The sequence below is a fragment of the Hyperolius riggenbachi genome, chromosome 2, assembly GCF_040937935.1.
Source record: "Hyperolius riggenbachi isolate aHypRig1 chromosome 2, aHypRig1.pri, whole genome shotgun sequence".
Classification (NCBI taxonomy): Eukaryota; Metazoa; Chordata; class Amphibia; order Anura; family Hyperoliidae; genus Hyperolius; species Hyperolius riggenbachi.
The window spans coordinates 14,941,890-14,959,576 of record NC_090647.1 but is presented as its reverse complement, the minus strand read 5'-3'; the positions used below and the strand labels follow the sequence as shown (position 1 = coordinate 14,959,576).

The 17,687-nt window shown below is 45.8% G+C and overlaps 1 protein-coding gene across 1 annotated transcript; it reads right to left on the bottom strand.

Moving 5' to 3' along the window:
- Positions 1 to 16,090: 16,090 nt before the first annotated feature.
- LOC137544618 (olfactory receptor 52Z1P-like) lies at positions 16,091 to 17,086 on the bottom strand. The gene has a single exon (XM_068265712.1). It carries the CDS (start codon positions 17,084 to 17,086, stop codon positions 16,091 to 16,093), a length of 996 nt encoding a protein of 331 aa, XP_068121813.1.
- Positions 17,087 to 17,687: the final 601 nt, after the last annotated feature.

Genomic DNA, 17,687 nt, shown 5'->3' with positions numbered 1-17,687 from the left:
GCGTCTTCCTATGTGACACACTTATCACCCTTATTGATGCGCTTCCTCCAAGAAATAATAAGAACTCTCTTCACATGAGACGTTCCGTGACTTGCCACAATCCAGCAGTTAAACCAATGTGTTTGTAAAATAATTGTCTCCCTAAATGAGCATAAGCTGATGTATGGATCCTTCTCAATGGAAAGGAACCTCTAAGTGCAGCCAGTGGCGTAGCTAAAGAGCTGTGGGCCCCGGTGCAAGTTTTACATGGGGCCCCCACAAGCACTCTATACATAACAATTGATACGGCGCACCAAACCCTGCCAAGGACAACCCCAGTGTCAGAGGTGCAAGAAGGGGTTGGGGAACAGTGTGTTAAGGATTACTACTATTCAAAGCATCTATAGAAGTGATTATTACCAGCACAGGACCAATAGAGAGCTAATACTGTGATAGAGGGTGGACCCTTCGGGGCCCCTCTGGCCCAAGGGCCCCGATGCGGTCGCTACCTCTGCACCCCCTATTGCTATGCCCCTGAGTGCAGCCATCTCCCTCCGACTTCACCAAGCCAGCTAAGGCCTCTGTCACATCTAAAATCGAAATCGCTGATGCCAGGTTTTGCAATTGTTTTGCAAAATATTTTTTAGCACCTCCCGGCTAGTGTTGGGCGAACATCTAGATGTTCGGGTTCGGGCCGCGATGTTCGGGTGTTCGACCCGAACTCCGAACATAATGGAAGTCAATGGGGACCCGAACTTTTGTGCTTTGTAAAGCCTCCTTACATGCTACATACCCCAAATTTACAGGGTATGTGCACCTTGGGAGTGGGTACAAGAGGAAAAAAAAACTTAGCAAAAAGAGCTTATAGTTTTTGAGAAAATCGATTTTAAAGTTTCAAAGGGAAAACTGTCTTTTAAATGTGGGAAATGTCTGTTTTCTTTGCACAGGTAACATGCTTTTTGTCGGCATGCAGTCATAAATGTAATACATATAAGAGGTTCCAGGAAAAGGGACCGGTAACGTTAACCCAGCAGCAGCACACGTGATGGAACAAGAGGAGGGTGGCGCAGGAGGAGAAGGCCACGCTTTGAGACACAACAACCCAGGCCTTGCATGAGGACAAGAAGCGTGCGGATAGCAATTTGCATTTTGTCGCCATGCAGTCATAAATGTAATACAGATGAGAGGTTCAATAAACAGGGACCGGAAACGCTAACCCATCACAGATGTTCATTGTTCATGTTACTTGGTTGGGGTCCGGGAGTGTTGCGTAGTCGTTTCCAATCCAGGATTGATTCATTTTAATTTGAGTCAGACGGTCTGCATTTTCTGTGGAGAGGCGGATACGCCGCCGATCTGTGACGATGCCTCCGGCAGCACTGAAACAGCGTTCCGACATAACGCTGGCTGCCGGGCAAGCCAGCACCTCTATTGCGTACATTGCCAGTTTGTGCCAGGTGTCTAGCTTCGATACCCAATAGTTGAAGGGTGCAGATGGATTGTTCAACACAGCTACGCCATCTGACATGTAGTCCTTGACCATCTTCTCCAGGCGATCGGTGTTGGAGGTGGATCTGCACGCTTGCTGTTCTGTGTGCTGCTGCATGGGTGTCAGAAAATTTTCCCACTCCAAGGACACTGCCGATACCATTCCCTTTTGGGCACTAGCTGCAGCTTGTGTTGTTTGCTTCCCTCCTGGTCGTCCTGGGTTTGCGGAAGTCAGTCTGTCGGCGTACAACTGGCTAGAGGAGGGGGAGGATGTCAATCTCCTCTCTAAAGTCTCCACAAGGGCCTGCTGGTATTCTTCCATTTTGACCTGTCTGGCTCTTTCTTCAAGCAGTTTTGGAACATTGTGTTTGTACCGTGGATCCAGAAGGGTATAAACCCAGTAATTGGTGTTGTCCAGAATGCGCACAATGCGTGGGTCTTGTTCAATGCAGTCCTAGGCCGAAGAGGTCATAGCCTAGGGTCACAAAACCTGTTTATTGGGCAATTTCAATGGTGGCGAGTCTGACGTACATAAATCGCAGCAATGGCCGTTAGCAACGTCTGAATCTCACGAAATGTCTCATGCAGGTAGAAGACATATTGTTAGACTTGGGCTCCAAAGATGGGTTCCCTACATCTCTGCAAACCAGAGTTACAGGGCTCCAAATTTGGTAAAATCCCCCATAGGCTTTCATTGGGCCTCCTATTTACAGTTCCAAAATCTCACATCTTTTCAAAGGGCAATTACTTAGCAGTGGCAAATTTTCTAGCATTGTAGGGACCCTTAGGGGGAACATGACTGGTGAGTTTCGGGCCCCTAGGCCGAAGAGGTCATAGCCTAGGGTCACAAAAACCTGTTTATTGGGGCTATTTCAATGGTAGCGATGGTGACGTACATAAATCGCAGCAATGGCCGTTAGCAAAGTCTGAATCTCACGAAATGTCTCATGCAGGTAGAAGACATATTGTTAGACTTGGATTCCAAAGATGGGGTCCCTACATCTCTGCAAACCAGAGTTACAGGGGTCCAAAATTGGTAAAATCCCCCATAGGATTTCATTGGCTCCCTATTTCACTTTTCAAAATCTCACATCTTTTCAAAGGGCAATGGCTCAGCAGTACCAAATTTTCTAGCATTGTAGGGACCCTTAGGGGGATCATGACTGGTGAGTTTTGCCACTGCTGAGCCATTGCCCTTTGAAATGGTGTGAGATTTTGGAACGGTAAATAGGAGGCCCAATTAAAGCCTATGGGGGATTTTACCAATTTTGGACCCCTGTAACTCTGGTTTGCAGAGATGTAGGGACCCCATCTTTGGAATCCAAGTCTAACAATATATCTTCTACCTGCATGAGACATTTCGTGAGATTCAGACGTTGCTAACGGCCATGGCTGAGATTTAATTGCTCATTGATGTATATATATTGCCTTTGTATCTATTTATGTAACTTCTATTTATGGTATGTTTATATGTTTTTTCCATAGGGAAGGTAGGATATAATTGTGTTGATTACAAGCACGAGCGGGTGAGTAATTTTTCCATTATAATTTTTTCTTTATTATGTAGAGGAAATGAGTCTGCCTCCAGTAGTTTTTGCAGGAAAATGTACATATACAATTTTATATAATTGGTTGCTTTTGAGGCAATTTTGTAGTCCATCATGCCTTATCTGGTTGATATGTTCCCCCTCTTTTTGGACCCTAGTGATCGGTAGTCTGACCACTTGGTTTTTTAAATGGTCGACGGATCCTGTATACCTGGGGCGTCTGGTTTCCGTGACGCCTTGCTGTACGGAGCGGTGTTCCGCCTTATATGGAGTACAGGGTCTGCGGGGTAAGGTGATTCCGCCTTGTTACGTAATTTCGCCAAGCTGGTATGAAATTCCTCCTTATTACGGAATTCCTCCTTTTTGTTACGGAATTCCGCCTTTTTGTTACGGAATTCCTCCTGGTTACGGAATTCCTCCTATTTACGTGATTCCGTTTTATACGGAAGTTTTTAGGCGTTCTCTTGGCGTTTTATGGCGTTCTTTCCGGCGGCATGCTAAGAGATTGGCATTCTTTCCATATATAGTGTGTAGTACACGCTCCTTGTTATTTCTATTGGACGGCAGACCTTTCCTATCAATCCTTATCAGTGGGGGTTTATTTATAGGTTTTTTTCCCCATGTGAGTATTTACTCTTAATTTTTGACACCCGCTCGTGCTCATATATGCTTATATATGCTTATATTCATATATCGATGGGGCATGTTAATAATGATCAATATTGTGTTTTTAGTGCTGGGAATTTGAAATTCTTTTCCAGCCAATCAGCTTATTGTGTGGCCTTGTAGGTGTGGCCGGAATATGTAAATGATCAGTTCCCCATCAGGTCCTCTAATTTGTATACCTTCTGTGATTGGATGATACTTGTATATATGTGTGCTTTTGATATGTGTTTTAATCAGAACTGGGCAACTTGAAGATGGGCAGGTAGCCCGAAACAGCGGACTGTCTTGCCATGCAGTTCTTTTTAATTTGTTTGTCTTTTTCTACCAATAAATGAAGATACATACTTGAAGGTGGTGCGGATTATTACGATTGGATACTATTGGGTCCTGTGGTGTCCGGGATCTTTCTCCAGCACACCTACCATTCCTTACTGGATGGTTTACCAGAGAGTGCTACTCCATACATAGGAATATGTCTTCTACCTGCATGAGACATTTCGTGAGATTCAGACTTTGCTAACGGCCATTGCTGCGATTTATGTACGTCACCATCACTACCATTGAAATAGCCCCAATAAACAGGTTTTTGTGACCCTAGGCTATGACCTCTTCGGCCTAGGGGCCCGAAACTCACCAGTCATGTTCCCCCTAAGGGTCCCTACAATGCTAGAAAATTTGGTACTGCTGAGCCATTGCCCTTTGAAAAGATGTGAGATTTTGGAAAGTGAAATAGGGAGCCAATGAAATCCTATGGGGGATTTTACCAATTTTGGACCCCTGTAACTCTGGTTTGCAGAGATGTAGGGACTCCATCTTTGGAATCCAAGTCTAACAATATGTCTTCTACCTGCATGAGACATTTCGTGAGATTCAGACTTTGCTAACGGCCATTGCTGCGATTTATGTACGTCACCATCGCTACCATTGAAATAGCCCCAATAAACAGGTTTTTGTGACCCTAGGCTATGACCTCTTCGGCCTAGGGGCCCGAAACTCACCAGTCATGTTCCCCCTAAGGGTCCCTACAATGCTAGAAAATTTGCCACTGCTGAGTAATTGCCCTTTGAAAAGATGTGAGATTTTGGAACTGTAAATAGGAGGCCCAATAAAAGCCTATGGGGGATTTTACCAAATTTGGAGCCCTGTAACTCTGGTTTGCAGAGATGTAGGGAACCCATCTTTGGAGCCCAAGTCTAACAATATGTCTTCTACCTGCATGAGACATTTCGTGAGATTCAGACGTTGCTAACGGCCATTGCTGCGATTTATGTACGTCAGACTCGCCACCATTGAAATTGCCCAATAAACAGGTTTTGTGACCCTAGGCTATGACCTCTTCGGCCTAGGACTGCATTGAACAAGACCCACGCATTGTGCGCATTCTGGACAACACCAATTACTGGGTTTATACCCTTCTGGATCCACGGTACAAACACAATGTTCCAAAACTGCTTGAAGAAAGAGCCAGACAGGTCAAAATGGAAGAATACCAGCAGGCCCTTGTGGAGACTTTAGAGAGGAGATTGACATCCTCCCCCTCCTCTAGCCAGTTGTACGCCGACAGACTGACTTCCGCAAACCCAGGACGACCAGGAGGGCAGCAAACAACACAAGCCGCAGCTAGTGCCCAAAAGGGAATGGTATCGGCAGTGTCCTTGGAGTGGGAAAATTTTCTGACACCCATGCAGCAGCACACAGAACAGCAAGCGTGCAGATCCACCTCCAACACCGATCGCCTGGAGAAGATGGTCAAGGACTACATGTCAGATGGCGTAGCTGTGTTGAACAATCCATCTGCACCCTTCAACTATTGGGTATCGAAGCTAGACACCTGGCACAAACTGGCAATGTACGCAATAGAGGTGCTGGCTTGCCCGGCAGCCAGCGTTATGTCGGAACGCTGTTTCAGTGCTGCCGGAGGCATCGTCACAGATCGGCGGCGTATCCGCCTCTCCACAGAAAATGCAGACCGTCTGACTCAAATTAAAATGAATCAATCCTGGATTGGAAACGACTACGCAACACTCCCGGACCCCAACCAAGTAACATGAACAATGAACATCTGTGATGGGTTAGCGTTTCCGGTCCCTGTTTATTGAACCTCTCATCTGTATTACATTTATGACTGCATGGCGACAAAATGCAAATTGCTATCCGCACGCTTCTTGTCCTCATGCAAGGCCTGGGTTGTTGTGTCTCAAAGCGTGGCCTTCTCCTCCTGCGCCACCCTCCTCTTGTTCCATCACGTGTGCTGCTGCTGGGTTAGCGTTACCGGTCCCTTTTCCTGGAACCTCTTATATGTATTACATTTATGACTGCATGCCGACAAAATGCATGTTACCTGTGCAAAGAAAACAGACATTTCCCGCATTTAAAAGACAGTTTTCCCTTTGAAACTTTAAAATCGATTTTCTCAAAAACTATAAGCTCTTTTTGCTAAGTTTTTTTTTCCTCTTGTACCCACTCCCAAGGTGCACATACCCTGTAAATTTGGGGTATGTAGCATGTAAGGAGGCTTTACAAAGCACGAAAGTTCGGGTCCCCATTGACTTCCATTATGTTCGGAGTTCGGCCATGTTCGGCCCGAACATCTAGATGTTCGCCCAACACTACACGTGACCCGTTCGGCCAATCACAGCGCTAGCCGAACGTTCGGGTAACGTTCGGCCATGCGCTCTTAGTTCGGCCATATGGCCGAACAGTTTGGCCGAACACCATCAGGTGTTCGGCCGAACCCAAACATCACCCGAACAGGGTGATGTTCTGCAGAACCCGAACAGTGGCGAACACTGTTCGCCCAACACTACTCCCGGCGCTTACCTGCGCGCTGCAATTTTTTATAAATCGCTTTTCTAAGTGCTTTTGTAGAGCGATTCCGTTTCTGACATCAGGAAGTGAACTCTTTCAGCCGGAAATGTATAAATACAATGTATTTATTCATGAAAGTGCTGGGGAAATCTCTATACAAAGCGCTTTTCAAGCACTTTGTGATTTCCCTATACCTTCCATTGAGGCAGGAATCGCCTCAAAAATGGTACAAGCAGTGCTTTGGTGAGCGGATCAGAATCAAACCGCTCAGATGTGAACACTCTTGTAGGGAATCATTGCACAAGCGCTTTTAGGGCGATTTTGAAAATCACTGGCGCTTAATAAAAGGCAAAAGTGCCCTTAGTGCACAGGTGTCAAATCCCAGGCCTGGAGGGCCAGATCCATGCCAGTGTTTAGGATGGACTGAGAAAGAGAGGAATGTGTTCTACCTGATGGGCCACGCCTTTCCTGATTCAGACTCATCAATTCATTTGAGCTGTTTTAAAAATGTGTGAGGATCTCAGCCCTCGAAGGACCCGGTTTGACCGCTTTATCAGGTCGTATATCGTGCCTGAGTATATTGTTCCCTGGAGTCAGGTGCCCAACTCCAGGGAACAATATACTCAGGCACGATATACGACCTGATGAAGCGGTTTGTACCGCGAAACGCGTTGTCATTTTAAAGTGCCCTATTAAAGCATTTTTTCTTACCTATTGGGAGTGACTACTTATTAAGGTAGGATCATTACATATTTCCATATTAATAATTTGTTTAAACTATCATTTATACCACTGGAGTATGCACCGGCAGCGACCATCACTTACCTACTGGTTTATAGTTTTTTATATTTTTTATATTTTTATATATTTTATATATATTTTTTATATTTACTGATTGGTTTACAAACTACTCCATGAGTACCCTCTAGGGCGCCTCCTATCCTCCCGTTTTGTGTTATCTTCCCCTGGGACCAGGGGATACCACCTTGGCAGGTGGCATCTTTTCCAAAGGAGCAGCGACCACCAAAGCGACATCACAAGGCTGAGTGGGGACGGTACTTCCTCACATGCGACATAGATTGGTTGCCCCTTGCGTAACCCGGCTTTGTGAGTATATACGATCATTTTTTACATTGACCAAAATCGCACGTGAGATAATACACCAGATTGGGCTCCCGGTATCTTCCCGTCCCCTTTCTTTATTCTCCCAGTGCATATTAACATACCTCCCAACTTTTTGAGATGAGAAAGAGGGACACTTAAGCCACACCCTTGCCACACCCCTGATCACGCCCCCATCACACCCCTAGTCAACCATACCATCAAGATTCCATTAGAAAATATGTTGTTTTATAATTCAAACCACACTGGTGCTTTCTATTCTGGCTAATTTTCCTTCATTGTAATATGTGGAAATTTGTAATATATCAATTCAAAGGATGGGAATTAAGTTTAGAGTCAATCAAACATGTTTTTCAGTAAATAAATACATACTTTATATTTACATAGAAAGAGGGACAAAGTCCTGAAAGAGGGACAAATGAGGAGGAAAGAGGGACAGAGGGACAGGGCTCCCAAAGAGGGACAGTTGGGAGCTATGGTATTAAAGCGGTCTGAAAGTCAACATTTCTACTTTGCTCTAAAGGATTCCTTACAGCTTTAAAGCTTCTATCACAGAAAAAAAAATGTAGCAGAACATCATTGAAACAGGTAAACACAGCAATTTGTTCTACCATAGAAAGGCTATTCAGCTTGAGATCCGCATCCTGACTGGAGATAACATATTTGTTTACATTCCAATGTTGTTACATTTGTGTGTAAACAACTGAGAAGCTCTCTGTGCTTCAAGCATACACACATTTCAGAACAACTCACTAGAAGATTTTAATATATAATAGAAAGCAGTTGGAATAAAATGCAATGGCAGCTTTCAGAGCAAGATAATCTACACTTTAGAAACTTGTAATTTGTAGACAGGCAATAGAGATGGGCCGAACGGTTCCAGGCGAACTTTGGGGGTTCGCGTTCGCCTGCATCAGGCGAACTTTTGCGGAAGTTCGATTCGCCCCATAAAGCAAAATTTTTCGCCTCCATTTTACTGTCAGCAGACATGTTATTGTGAAACACACTGCTTAAGACCCCACCCACCCTCCCTCCCTTCAAGCTAGGTCCTTTTATACCATTTGACTCAGTTGTCTGCCTACACTAATTAGTTATGGGACAGCTGCTACACACTCTGCTAGGGAGATTTTAATTGGCCTCCCTTCTACCCTTCTGCCCTTCTATCTATTCCCTCCTTCCTCCTCCCTCCTACCGGAGGGAGGAGGGTCTCTTCTGCCAGGGAATTATACTATTTTAAAAACCAGTATACATCATACCATAGCCAGGAATCGAACCCAGATCTCACTGTGTGGTGGGCACATCACCCTAAGCACTGTACCACTACAGTAGTAAGTGAAGCTTGCCTAAAATTTAACATTTATGCTCAACGCAATAGAACCATTAGGTTGCTTAAAGGAGAACTGTAGTGAGAGGTATATGGAGGCTGCCATATTGATTTCCTTTTAAGCTATACCAGTTGCCTGGCAGCCCTGCTGATCTATTTGGCTGCAGTAGTGTGAATCACACCAGAAACAAGCATGCAGCTAATCTTGTCAGATCTTACAAAAATGTCAAACACCAGATCATACCATAGCTGGGAATCGAACCCAGATCTCACTGTGTGGTGGGCACGTCACCCTAAGCACTGTACCACTACAGAAGTAAGTGAAGCTTGCCTAAAATTTAACATTTATGCTCAATGCAATAGAACCATTAGGTTGCTTAAAGGAGAACTGTAGTGAGAGGTATATGGAGGCTGCCATATTGATTTCCTTTTAAAGGGAACCTAAACTGAGAAGGATATGGATTTTTCCTTTTAAAATAATACCAGTTGCCTGACTCTCCTGCTGATCCTGTGTCTCTAATACTTTTAGCCACAGCCCCTCAACAGGCATGCAGATCAGGTGCTCTGACTGAAGTCAGACTGGATTAGCTGCATACTTGTTTCAGGTGTGTGATTCAGGCACTGCTGTGACCAAAGAGTTCAGCAGGACTGCCAGGCAACTGGTATTATTTAAAAGGAAACATCCATATCCCTCTCAGTTAAGGTTCCCTTTAAGCTATACCAGTTGCCTGGCAGCCCTGCTGATCTATTTGGCTGCAGTAATAATAATCCAAACATTTGTATAGCGCTTTTCTCCTGTCAGACTCAAAGCGCTCAAGAGCTGCAGCCACAGGGACGCGCTCAAGAGGCCACCCTGCAGTGTTAGGGAGTCTTGCCTTGAACTCCTTACTGAATAGGTACTTGACCTAGCCAGGATTCAAACCCTGGTCTCCCATGTCAAAGGTAGAGCCCTTAACCAGTACACTATCCAGCCACTGTAGTGTGAATCACACCAGAAACAAGCATGCAGCTAATCTTGTCAGATCTTACAAAAATGTCAAACACCAGATCTGCTGCATGCTTGTTCAGGGTCTAGGGCTAAAAGTATTGGAGGCAGAGGATCTGCAGGATAGCCAGGTAACTGGTATTGCTTAACCACTTGCCGACCGCACGCTTATACCGTGCGTCGGCAAAGTGGCAGCTGCAGGACCAGCGACGCAGTATTGCGTCGCCAGCTGCAGGCTGATTAATCAGGAAGCAGCCGCTCGTGCGAGCGGCTGCTTCCTGTCAATTCACGGCGGGAGGCTCCGTGAATAGCCTGCGGGCCGCCGAAGGCGGCTCGCAGGCAAAATGTAAACACAAGCGGAAATAATCCAGCAGCGACGTAAGGCAGATCGGCGATCCCCGGCCAATCAGCGGCCGGGGATCGCCGCCATGTGACAGGAGACAGCCTGTCACTGGCTGCACAGGACGGATAGCGTCCTGTGCAGCCCGGATCTCCAGGGGGGGCCAGGTAGGAGAGGGAGGGGGAGGATTTCGCCGCGGAGGGGGGCTTTGAGGTGCCCCCCCCCGCAACACCCGGCAGGCAGGAGCGATCAGACCCCCCCAGCACATCATCCCCCTAGTGGGGAAAAAAGGGGGGCGATCTGGTCGCTCTGCCTGCATGCTGATCTGTGCTGGGGGCTGCAGAGCCCACCCAGCACAGATCAGCTAAGACAGCGCTGGTCCTTAAGGGGGGGTAAAGGGTGGGTCCTCAAGTGGTTAAAAGGAAATCAATATGGTAGCCTCCATATACCTTTCACTACAGTTCTCCTTTAAGCAACCTAATGGTTCTATTGCATTGAGCATAAATGTTAAATTTTAGGCAAGCTTCACTTACTTCTGTAGTGGTACAGTGCTTAGGGTGACGTGCCCACCACACAGTGAGATCTGGGTTCGATTCCCAGCTATGGTATGATCTGGTGTTTGACATTTTTGTAAGATCTGACAAGATTAGTTGCACGCTTGTTTCTGGTGTGATTCACACTACTGCAGCCAAATAGATCAGCAGGGCTGCCAGGCAACTGGTATAGCTTAAAAGGAAATCAATATGGCAGCCTCCATATACCTCTCACTACAGTTCTCCTTTAAGCAACCTAATGGTTCTATTGCATTGAGCATAAATGTTAAATTTTAGGCAAGCTTCACTTACTTCTGTAGTGGTACAGTGCTTAGGGTGACGTGCCCACCACACAGTGAGATCTGGGTTCGATTCCCAGCTATGGTATGATGTATACTCATGTATGTATCCCCAGCTATGGTATGATGTATACTCATGTATGTATCCCCAGCTATGGTATGATGTATACTCATGTATGTATCCCCAGCTATGGTATGATGTATACTCATGTATGTATTCCCAGCTATGGTATGATGTATACTGGTTTTTAAAATAGTATAATTCCCTGGCAGAAGAGACCCTCCTCCCTCCGGGAGGAGGGAGGATAAAATCTCCCTAGCAGAGTGTGTAGCAGCTGTCCCATAACTAATTAGTGTAGGTAGGCAAATGGTATAAAGGACCTTGCTTGCAGGTGGGCGGGTCCTCCAGCAGTGATGTGTATTTCACGCAATTAGGTGTGGCTCCAGGTATTAGAGCTTTTAAAGCATGTTTTCTATCATTTTTCCAGCTGATAGAATGTTTTAAAACTTTGAAAGTTCGCCTCCCCATTGAAGTCTATTGCGGTTCGCGAACTTTTTCGCGAACCGAACCTTTTGCGGAAGTTCGCGAACAGGGTTCGCGAACCTAAAATCGGAGGTTCGGCCCAACTCTAACAGGCAATATTACTTGTGCACAAAAGCAAATATAATAACCGTATGGGTAATAAAGCAGTAGGAGAACAGAGGCGCCAGCAGGATAAAAGTGGATAAAAACTTTAAAATTTGCTGGGAGGAAGTGGTGGACTTACCTCCATAAAGCAGACATGGGGACAAGACAGAATTTCAGCAATAGCAGGTGTAGCGCCTCAGTCAGCGCTACACCTGCTATTGCTGAAATTCTGTCTTGTCCCCATTTTTATTGCCTGATGAAGCGGGCTGGGCCTGCGAAACGCGTTGCACTGTTTTGGGGTACTAATTAATAAATGTGACTACTATTCAGACAGTCTTTCGTGTCTGCTTTATGGAGGTAAGTCCACCACTTCCTCCCAGCAAATTTTAAAGTTTTTATCCACTTTTATCCTGCTGGCGCCTCTGTTCTCCTACTGCTATACCGTGTCCACCCCTGGTGGAGGGGTGATCTACCCCCTTTCGCATCTACAGAGAGCGACTTCTTATCCCTGAGTGAGGACAGGTCTAATCTCCTCACCTGCCTATACAGTGGTTGCCTGTGTGGTAACCCATGTTTGTGAGTATAATTTTCTCACGATAACCTTTACTTCATTTATGCTTAACATACTACACTATATTGGGCTCTCGGTTTCTCTACTCTGTATGGGTAATAAAAAGTAGGAAAACACATGTTTCTTGAACGTTATGTCAGAGTTTCTGACCACTTTAGGAAAGAGTGTTGTTTAGGAATAGGTTCCCAGTGAATACATGTCTGGCACACAGGTAGCTGTATAATGTCGAGCACAGCTATGCACTCCTGTAGATTGCCTCTCCAACTTCTTATTTCTCACAGACAGGTGAACTGTGTGCTCAGCAAGCACTTATCAGGCAACAATGAGAAGTTACTAGGCAGCAACAGGCAGTTGTGAGAGTTTGTGAGGCATTTCACTGCCTATCAACAGTCCATGGAGAAGAGGCCTTACTGACTAGGCCATCCTGATTGGACATTTGTTCAGGCTGTGCATATAAGGAAGGCCTGTAGTTAGCTCAGCTGATGTCAGTTTGCGTTTAAAGGATTTTAAAGGGAAGATCCGTGCTGGAAATAAAAAAAAAACTCCACTTACCTGGGGTTTCCTCCAGCTCCTGGCAGTCGATCTGTGCCCTCGTAGCAGCTCCTCTCCCTCCAGGCGTCCAGCGGTGAAGAAGCCGACCTCGCCAGGTCGGCTTCCAGGTCGACTTCTGTGCGCTCTACGGCGGGGGGGGGGGTTGGGTCACGTGGTGTACGTGACGTCCTCGCGTCTCTACTGCGCAGGCGCAGAACTACTATGACTGTGCAGTAGAGACCCGATGATGTCACGTACAACACGTGACCCCCCCGCCGTGGAGCGCACAGAAGCCGACCTGGAAGCCGACCTGGCGAGGTCGGCTTCTTCACTGCTGGAAACCGGGAGGGAGAGGAGCTGCTACGAGGGCACAGATCGACTGCCAGGAGCTGGAGGAAACCCCAGGTAAGTGCAGTTTTTTTTTTATTTCCAGTGCGGATCTTCCCTTTAAAGGGGCACTATGGCGAAAAATTGTAAAATGTAAAATATGTGCAAACATAGAAAAATAAGAAGTACGTTTCTTCCAGAGTAAAATGAGCCATAAATTACTTTTCTCCTATGTTGCTGTCACTTACAGTAGGTAGTAGAAATGTGACAGAAGCGAGAGGTTTGGGATTAGTCCATCTCTTCATGGGGGATTCTCAAATGTATTTGTTTTCAAAAGCACTTAGTGAATGGCAGTTGCTCTGTCCAACTTCCAAAAAACTGTGTAGCAAGCAGGGAAGCTGGCTAGCATCATTGTATAAATCCTTTTTAGGGCATATCTTTAGAAAGAATAAAAGCTTTGCTAAGAATCCCCTATGAAGAGATGGACTAGTCCAAAACCTGTCACTTCTACTACCTACTCTAAGTGACAGCAACATAGGAAAAAGTAATTTATGGCTCATTTTACTCTGGAAGAAATGTACTTCTTATTTGTCTATGTTTGCACATATTTTAAATTTTACAATTTTTCGCCATAGTGCCCCTTTAAGACCTCTTTTCCATGGACTGTTGATAGGCAGTGAAATGCCTCTCAAACTCTCACAAGTGCTCACTGCTGCCTGGTAGCTGCTCACTGCTGCCTGGTAACTGCTCACTGCTGCCTGGTAACTGCTTGTTGCTGCCTGGTAACTGCTTGTTGCTGCCTGGTAACTGCTCACTGCTGCCTGGTAACTGCTTGTTGCTGCCTGGTAACTGCTTGTTGCTGCCTGGTAACTGCTTGCTGAGCACACAGCTCAACAGTCCGTGGAAAAGAGGCCTAAGGGTCAAGCAAACAAACTCCAAAGTCACTAGAAATTCTCCAAGATTCTACATCACACCGAGTTAACTTCCTCTGTATCCCTTCCTATCGTGTCACTCATCACCCCCGCCCTATAGATTTTGGGCATTTGTCAGCTCCCTCCCTACTTGTGTATAATACCTGATTGTGCATCCTTCTCATAGAATAACTCGATCTAGGACTATTGGGACTGTTTCTCCAGTGGATGATCTGGCATTGTGTACCGTATTGCTTATTACCTGTATTGTGTTGTCTGTCACCCCTATTATCATTGTCTGTAACCTTATTTATTGTACAACGCTATGTAGTATGTTGGCCCTTTATGAATACAATAAATAATAATAATGTGACAGGTCTGAAGTCTGACAATCCTCCTCCGTGACTGACTGACCCTCGGATACACGTTTATTCTGCTATCCCGGTAGGAGTCTCACCTCAGCTGTATGCAGAGGACCAGGACGATCCTGGATGGATGGACGGAGGCGGTCGGCACGGTGATGCCAGGGCTATGGAGTCTGTTAGGGGTCCCATCTGTCCTCGTCCAGCCTGAATGTTCTCTAATCAGGGTGTGGATGACTCCATTTATACCAGATTCAGCTCAGACAATCCTCAGGGCAGACAGTGTCTCTGCAGAGATCTAGGAGGACTCTGGACGGACTTTGTTTTTGTTGTTGTTTTGTTGTTGTCTCTTCAGAAGACACCCGGGATATTCTCCACACCTCCCATCTGTGATCCTTTCCTGCTAACAATTCACACAACAGACTCTTCTCACATTTAAAGGGGACCTGTAGTGAGAGGAATACGGGAGTTGCCATCTTCATTCTCTAATAAGCAATGCCAGTTGCCTGACTTTAGTTGTTGTTTGAGTCACACACCTGTAACAAGCATGCAGCCAATGGACTAACGGCCCTGTAACAAGCATGCAGCCAGTGGAATCACAGCCCTGTAACAAGCATGCAGCCAGTAGAATCCCAGCCCTGTAACAAGCATGCAGCCAGTGGAATCCCAGCTCTGCGACAAGCATGTAGCCAGTAGAATCACAGCTCTGTATCAAGTGTATCAGGCATGCAGCCAGTAGAATTACAGCCCTGTAACAAGCATGCAGCCAGTGGTACAAATCCCTGTATCAAGTGTATCAGGCAAGCAGCCAAGTGGAATCACAGCCCTGTAACAAGCATGCAGCCAGTGGAATCCCAGCCCTGTAACAAGCATGCAGCCAGTGGTATCCCAGCCCTGTAACAAGCATGCAGCCAGTAGAATCACAGCCCTGTATCAAGTGTATCAGGCATGCAGCCAGTAGAATCCCAGCCCTGTAACAAGCATGCAGCCAGTAGAATCACAGCTCTGTATCAAGTGTATCAGGCATGCAGCCAGTAGAATCACAGCTCTGCAACAAGCATGCAGCCAGTAGAATCACAGCCCTGTAACAAGCATGCAGCCAGTGGTACAAAGCCCTGTATCAAGTGTATCAGGCAAGCAGCCAGTGGAATCACAGCCCTGTAACAAGCATGCAGCCAGTAGAATCACAGCCCTGTAACAAGCATGCAGCAAGGGGAGTCAGACCAGAATCACAGCATTTGGTTTGCATGCTCATTCTAGACCAGTGACTTATAGTATTAGGGCCCATTCACACTAGAAGCGCTTTTCTGAGCGTTTCGCGATTTTTAAAATCGCTCCCATTCACTTTCATTAAAATCGCCGTCAAAATCGTGAAGAAATCGCCACAATTTTCATGTAAACGATCGCAAAATCGCGGCGATTTTTACCACGATTTTAATGAAAGTTAATGGGAGCAATTTTAAAAAACGCTAATCGCAAAATGGTCAGAAAAGCACTTCTAGTGTGAATGGGCAATTAGAGGTGGAGCATCAGCACGGAAGCCAGGCAACTGGCATGGTTTATCAGAGCATGAAGATGGCAGCCTCCATATTCCTCTCACTACAGGTCTCCCTTAAAGCTGTTCATGAGCACCGCATCATGCCGTCACTCGATTCATCTCTTTTCTTTTTCAATTAGTAAATATTTGAACAGAAACTTTCTGCTTGAATAAAACACTTTGAGGATCGTTGAGTTTCCAGGTAAACATCTTGACAACTTTTTGTTGGATCTCTTTTGTCCTAACGCCGTAGATGATGGGGTTCAGCATTGGAGGGATGAGGACGTAGAGATTGGCCACTATGATATGGACATGAGGTGGGATGTGGTTGAGAGGGACCCTGTAGGCTATGAAAGAGAAAAAAGATGGGACATAAAGCAAGAGTAACACACAGACATGAGATATTAAGGTGCTTGAAGATTTATATCGAGCCTCCAAAGTCGTGAGTCTCATGATGGCCTTAATAATGGAAATATAGGACCACCCAATAAGGACCAAATCTATTACAGCTGTGAAGACAAGAACCACCATGCCATATATGATATTGACCAATATGCTTGCCGTAGCCAGCTGTGCCATAGACATCTGTTCGCAGTATGTATGTCCTATGACGTTGCTATGCTGGTATGGTAGTCTCCAGAGAAGAAGAAACATTGGCGACACAACCATGAAGCTTCTGGTTGTTAAAAGCACAATTGCCATCCTCACATATGACATAGTAAGCTTCGTATGGTAGGCTAAATGGTAGCAAATGGCAATGTAACGGTCATACGCCATGGCCATTAAAAGACCTGATTCTGTCAAGGAAACAAAGTGGATGAAGAATATCTGGATCATGCATCCGATGAAAGAGATTTGATGAGCATTGAACCAAAATATACTGAGAGTCTTCGGTACAGTGGTGGAGCTTAAGATGAGATCTCCAGCAGCCAAGGTCACAAGGAAGAAGTACATGGGCTGGTGGAGGCTTTCATTAGCTGAGATAACAAATATTAAGATTGAGTTCGCTGCCAGACCCAAAACATACATGATGCAGAAGAAGATGGAGAGAAGACGATGTGAAGCCTCCAGACCAGGAATTCCCATCAAGAGGAAAAAGTGTGGGTGGAAACTACTCACGTTTGACATAGCTCAATAGACTGTTTACACACATACATAATGCTTGTTCTGGTTGAGATGTAGTTGGATTAAACTTTTTCTTTGGAAAGTATTTAATATTGTGCAGGTTATCTGTTGTTTGGTGGTGATGACCTAATAAAGGGACAATGAGTAAAATAATTTAGAATTATTAAACTTGTCGTATGTCCTTGTTTTCCCGTACAGAATCATTCTCTAAATGGCCCTACCAAACATACTCCCCCCGGGAACAGTAAATTCGGGCGCCTGAGGCAAGTGGACAAATCGGGCGCCGCCATTCACTCCCATAATAAATATCGTTTAATGGGCGCCCGACAGGAAAAAAGGGCGCCGGAGAAAAATAACGTTATTAATGCTTATCACAGGGGGGTCTTAGGTTTAGGCACCACCAGGGGGGTCTTAGGTTTAGGCATCAACAGGGGGGTCTTAGGTTTAGGCACCACCAGGGGAGTCTTAGGTTTAGGCACCACCAGGGGAGTCTTAGGTTTAGGCACCACCAGGGGAGTCTTAGGTTTAGGCACCATCAGGGGAGTCTTAGGTTTAGGCACCACCAGGGGGGTCTTAGGTTTAGGCACCAACACGGGGGTCTAGG

Bases quoted from the DNA above. Each gene is read 5' to 3' on its own strand.
- LOC137544618 (XM_068265712.1), bottom strand. From the start codon at position 17,086: ATGTCAAACGTGAGTAGTTTCCACCCACACTTTTTCCTCTTGATGGGA.